Source organism: Notothenia coriiceps, unplaced genomic scaffold, assembly GCF_000735185.1.
Source record: "Notothenia coriiceps isolate Sejong01 unplaced genomic scaffold, NC01 NC01_scaffold00023722, whole genome shotgun sequence".
NCBI lineage: Eukaryota > Metazoa > Chordata > Actinopteri > Perciformes > Nototheniidae > Notothenia > Notothenia coriiceps.
Genome location: NW_011356423.1, coordinates 842 through 6,896, shown reverse-complemented (window position 1 = coordinate 6,896; position 6,055 = coordinate 842). Strand labels below are relative to the sequence as shown.

General features: G+C 42.2%; 1 protein-coding gene across 1 annotated transcript; it reads right to left on the bottom strand.

Moving 5' to 3' along the window:
- Positions 1-498: 498 nt before the first annotated feature.
- On the bottom strand, positions 499-5,123 carry LOC104954736 (sterol 26-hydroxylase, mitochondrial-like). The gene is made up of 6 exons (XM_010781910.1): positions 4,897-5,123; positions 4,162-4,325; positions 2,252-2,418; positions 1,988-2,069; positions 1,666-1,893; positions 499-1,149 (listed from the first exon to the last, which is right to left on the bottom strand). Exons 1-6 carry the CDS (start codon positions 5,063-5,065, stop codon positions 1,033-1,035), a joined length of 927 nt encoding a protein of 308 aa, XP_010780212.1. The 5' UTR covers positions 5,066-5,123; the 3' UTR covers positions 499-1,032.
- Positions 5,124-6,055: the final 932 nt, after the last annotated feature.

Here is a 6,055-nt window from a genome sequence, read left to right as displayed (position 1 = left end):
CTCCTTCATTCATTCATTTATTAATTAGGTTGTGAACACTTTATAAATCATTAATAAGCTTTTATAAGACATGAGGCTACCTAGCTTACTTCGTCTCCTTCATCAGCCAGCATCCTTGGTATCTGTTGCTCACTGAGTTGATTCTCGCTAAGTAGCCAATATCAGGCTTAGTCATCTTGCCAAATAGTGAGCCTGTGTTGATGTATGAAAGCTATGTTAGAACTGGTTTATAAATGGTTCTTAATGATTAATAAAGTGTTCACAACCTAAATCATAACCTAATTATAAACCCTTAGGGTAGTCTTATTGTAAAGTGGTACCCAATTTAGTGTCAAAACATTGGCAAAGTTATACGCCATCAGTGTCTTATTAAACCACATTTTAACTGAAAAACAATTATAATAATAAAACAACCCCAACGTACCCCTAGGGGTCCGCGTACCCCCACTTGAGAATCACTGCTCTCACCGCAACATCCAGAGAGATGAGGCAACAATGCATTGACAATATGTACATTTTTATTTGTGGAAAAGCATTTAAAGCAGATATCTACAGGATAACAACAGTATTAAGAATCTTCCAGGATTGGTGCAAACACTACCTCCTTTCTCATTCATCCTTTCCTTCACTGCCTCCTTGTTTACTTCCCTCTTCTCCTTCCATGTCTTGCCTCATACCTTTATTGACGTTAAAAAACATTGTATTTGATGTTATTAGTCTCACAGTGATGCTATGCTATGCGCTGAGAGTATCAGGACTGTCATTTGATTAATTAACTCCTGTATTGAAGTCACAGTGCTTAGTGTGCTGCATCTCTTCCAGTCAAAGCCGACATGGATAAATGATTAACAGAAATGCCCTGTAATTGGTCTTAAAATAAGTATTTTATGCTGTCATTCAGTGACTTATTTTAGTAAACTGTGTGCATACGTGTGTGCATTTCATCCTGTGCACGATGCTGCATTCAAAGAGTGAAGACAGAGATGTAGTTTGACTTGTGTTGCACACTTTGAATAGTTTCTGCAGAATCCCTCAGGCTCGCGGCAGGAAGCGCAGGTTGATGGGCTTCCCGGGGATGAGGAGGGTTCGAGTTTTGGGCTCCACCACGGGTGCACCGGGCTCAGGCTGCACCTCGAACTTCTGCATCAGCTGGAAGACCACCAAAGTGTTAATATCACACTCTGACAACAAGGTAGTCCTGCATTCATGACAACACTTGAGTAAAAGCGCAAAAGTACAAACATCAAAATGAACTTTTTCTGCTGAAATATATCATATACCATACAGGGTACATTCAACTCAGAAATGTGCAGACCCTCGGAGATGATACGTGTGAGCCTCATTGGGTTTGGGCTCCGTGACAAACCGGGTTCTTCAGCTCCTCTCTCAACATGGATGCTAACATCTGTTTAACATCATTATAACAACTGCAGGTAGATAAATGTTTCTCTGCCAAAGAGCTGGAGCTCAAAGCCTTTTGTAAACACAGTTTCATCAGGTCAGGGGGTTCGAGGATATGTGGTTGAATCCTGTGGAAAGAGTTACGTCACTTTGACTCAGAAGTGTGCTGGCTCAGATCTCTCTCTCTCTCTCTCTCTCTCTCTCTCTCTCTCTCTCTTAGTATTAACTGGAGAGATGTTTTAACTTCCTGTCGGTGTCTCTCACCCTGGACAGAGCGAAGAACATCTCCATCTCCGCCACCCTCTTCCCGACGCAGCCTCGCACCCCCACCCCGAACGGGATGAAGCTGTACGGATGATGATTGTAGGATCCGGTTGTCGGTTTGCTTCGAGAGGAATCGCCTCGCAGCCATCGCTCCGGCTTGAAGAGCTCCGCGTTTTCAAACTGATCTTCATCGTGACAGAGCGAGTAGTGGCACAGGTGGAACTGCGTCTGGGAAAATGAAATAGTTGAACGTGAATGTTCTTTTCAATCGTTTAAAGTTAACGGAGCACTTGAAGCAGCGTCATATCCTGGACATTAGCACCTTCTTTGGGAACCAGTAGTTTCCCACGACCACCTCGTCCTCCGAAACGAAGCGTCCGTTTCCAGGAACCACGGGATAGAGGCTGGAGGAGAGAGGCAGAAGAATATCATTTGCATAATAAAGATGACAGGGTTGAGGTTGTTCAGGACAGTTTGTTCTAACTCCACCTGGTTCAGGGAACACATGAATCACCACTTCATTGTTTTGTAATGTTGCCTCACAAAGCGTTCCCTGAGGATGTTCTGACAGGCAGATATTTCTCACCGCAGCGTCTCCTTGATGACGGCCTTCAGGAAGGGCATCCGGCTCAGGTCGTCAGAGTTTGGCTCCTGGAGGTCCGGACACACGGAGACCACCTCTCTGTGGAGACGCTCCTGAGCCCCCCCGTCCCTCGCCAGGTGGTACAGAGTCCACGACAAAGTGTTGGAGGTCTGAGGAAGAGGAGGGAGGAATCAGAGGTGGGAAGTAGTGGAGTACAAATACTTCGTTACTGCACACTTTTCTGGTATCAGTACTTTACTCCACAACTTTTTACTTTGACTTCTTACATGTTGAACACAAATACCTGTACTTTCTACTTCTTACATGTTGAACACAAATACCTGTACTTTCTACTTCTTACATGTTGAACAATAATACCTGTACTTTCTACTTCTTACATGTTGAACACAAATACCTGTACTTTCTACTTCTTACATGTTGAACACAAATACCTGTACTTTCTACTTCTTACATTTTGAACACAAATACCTGTACTTTCTACTTCTTACATGTTGAACACAAATAGCTGTACTTTCTACTTCTTACATGTTGAACTCAAATACCTGTACTTTCTACTTCTTACATGTTGAACACTAATACCTGTACTTTCTACTTCTCTCATTTTCCAAACAGGCTGGTTCCTTTAGTCTGAATGTGTGTTTGATGGCGTGATCATTATTATTTAGAGTCATTGCGTGCCTATTGATTTGAACACGATCCGTGTATCCATCATTTCCTGGTCTTCTCTAAAGAAGAGGGACCAATGGAAACGTTGTCATGTTGCCGTTGTTCAGCATGGAAACATTCATTAGCTAACAATGACATTATTGTTCTATTAATATAAAGGGAGGTCAGGTACTCTTTAAAACAGCTGCTAGTTATGGGTACTTTTTACTGAAGTACATTTCAAAGTTCTTTACTTTTACTTGAGTAAAGAAATTTAGTCAGTACTTCTACTTTTACCAGAGTATTTTTGAACACGAGTATCTGTACTTCTACTTGAATAAAGGATGTGTGTACTCTTGCCATCACACACTGCTGTCTGAGAGGGTTTACCTGAATCATCTTCAGAGCGCATGCATGAATAATATCATGATAAGTCATCCGAACCCTGAGGCAAGAGATTCTTTTGATTGGCAATCAGCTCAGCAGAGAAGCAGGACCTTTCCTTACTTTCTCCATATTGTTGGCACAGTGTTTAGATGTTGTACACTTGGTGATCTCTACTGCTACAGCCTCGCCTCGTCAGGAATGCAGGCCGACGGGCTCTGTAGCTGCTCAACGTGAAGAAACACAACCTGAACTCGGTGTTGTTGTTGCAGGTTTCCTGAACGAGTCTCACTGTGAGGAGCAGGGGGTTCAACACTACAGCATATCTACAGGATTCCTCTGCACAGGCTTTCATTTGACTTTCTGTCTTATTTCTCGCATGCACCAATGTGTCACTTGCTAATTATTTCTAATGTCTTTATTGTCTTAAGTATATTGTTTTTTTGGAGAAACCTGGGTCTTTTGGGAACTTTTATTGCCAACCCTAGAACTGCTGTGCAAATGACGATAAAGCATGTGTATTTTAAATGTTTATCTTGGTTCTTAATCTTGACTTTCCATGGACTTTCTGCAGACAGGGTTCAAAGTAAATGTTTTGTATGTTTTAGGATAACTCTAATTCCAAAGAAATAGAGTTATTTGGAATTACTTTCATTTGTATCTTATCTTTTAGACTAATTGAGCACTTGTTGTTTCTTATAAAGGGTTTATTTTCTGTGTGTATGATGTTCTAAATACATGCAGCATAGCTTTGGGCAAAAAAAACGACAAAAATATCTACAAAAATCACCAAAAAATCACCAAATAATCACCAAGATATCACAGAAACCTGTAGGCAGAAACTCCCAGCATGCACTGCTCACCGTGTCGACCCCCCCCAGCAGCAGCTCCGTGACGCTGGTGTAAACCTCGCTCCTGCTCAGCTGGTCTGAGGTCAGCAGGTACGTCAGATACAAGCCCTCCGCCGGCTCTCCGCTGCTCACCTGAGCCTCGATCTCACAGATCCTCCTGTCGATGAGGGTCCGAGCTGCACGGAGAAACGTTCAATTAATAACAGCTGACGTAGTTTATATCTTTGTAAGCTGAGAGTTTAAATAGCATTTGTAAAGTTATTATTATATGCTTGATTATGTTTGAAGATAAATGCATTGTGTGTGAATTAACTTAAATGTGTTATCCTCTTTTCTGCCGGATCAACCGGCAAACAGTCTGGAAAAATTCTGCTAACTTTTTTCAAGAAATCTGCAAACAATTAGCAAATTACCGTAAAAAAAGATTATAAAAAAACACCAAAATATCTGCAAAAAATCACCAAAAAATCACCAAAATATCTGCAAAGAATCACAAAAAGATCACCACAATATCACCAAAAAAATCGCCAAAATATAGGAAAGAATCACCAAAATATCTGCAAAACATTACAAAAAAAAAAATACCACCAAAAAAATCACCAAAAATATCAGCAAAGAATCACAAAAGAATAACTAAGAAAATCATTAAAACAATCACTAAAAAAGCAATAAGAGAGACATGGTGTCCCACCCTCATCCCACAGTGAACCCAGAAGTGTTCTGCAGGAAGCCTCTGGTGCTGCATACCTACGTCATAGAGGTCGTCCCAGGCCTGAACGAAGCGCCCCCAGAAGGGCAGGACGCCGCGGCTCCATCGGGGGAAAAGAACCACCGTTTCAGACAGCGTTAGCATGTCGTTAGCCGCCGCGATGAAGCGCAGCGTCTCGGGGGGGATCTCCTCCTGAAGGCATCCCATCCGGGTCTCAAACAAGATGGAGGAGATACCTGCAGGAGGAGGAAGTCACATGATGCATTTCAACACTGTAGGAGATGATTATCTTCTGTTTGCATCACGTTTAATTCTCATTGTTTATCACTTCCAGCTATTGTCACGTGGGTGTAGTTGGTATTTAGGTCAACTGTTGGATGCCGGTTCTGGGACATGACGTAGAGGAGAGGGTGAATGGCTCTGATACTTTCTGTTGATCGTTTGCTCTGGAGTTGTATATTGTTTGTTTTTCGAGCAACTTTTAGCCTCTCAGCGCATAACTCATAGGGAGCTTCGGCCGCTACAAGCCTTGGCTAACTTTAGTTTGCAAGGAAGACTTATTGCTGACACACACAAACTGAGAGCGTTCAGACAGACCTAAACCAGCCTAAAGCAGTTCCCTTTATGCCAAGTGTGTTCAAGTGCTCTAGTCTTTGCAATAGGGTGGTTGATAGTATCAAATGCAGCACTGAGAAGACAAGAATAGAGACTTTGTCTGAAGCTGTTAGAAGGTCATTTGTGAATTTAACAAGAGCTGTCTCTGTGCTATGTTGTGTTCTAAAGCCAGACTGAGAATCCTCAAATAAATCATTGTTTTTTATAAGTAATCATCAACTGTTTGGCGACTGCTTTCTCAAGGATTTTTAGAGGAATGGAAGATTAGAAGTGGCTCTATAGTTGGCTAAAACTTCTGTTTGATCGAGGTTGTTGTAGCATAAATGGACTACGACTTAATTTCAGTCACACAGCAGCGTTAGTGAGGCGGAGCTGGCAAATATTCACTTTCAATGGACTGTGCCAGATGCTTGATGGATGAGTGTCTCCTCTACTAAAACATGGCCCGGGGCAGAATCAGCTTAATGTTAAAATGTGTTTCCCGAGGGGATCGGAGCTGGGGGGTTAGGAATGTGTTCTGGGAATGAAGCCGGATTGTTCTCCTGAGGGCGAGAATAAAGAGGAATTCACACCATGAACCAT

Coding starts and splice junctions, on each gene's coding strand:
- LOC104954736 (XM_010781910.1), bottom strand. CDS start 5,065: ATGGGATGCCTTCAGGAGGAGATCCCCCCCGAGACGCTGCGCTTCATC. Junction 2,419..4,161: donor TGCTGGGGGGGGTCGACACG/GTGAGCAGTGCA, acceptor CCTCTTCCTCAG/ACCTCCAACACTTTGTCGTG. Junction 1,150..1,665: donor TGTTCTTCGCTCTGTCCAGG/GTGAGAGACACC, acceptor GTGGTCTTCCAG/CTGATGCAGAAGTTCGAGGT.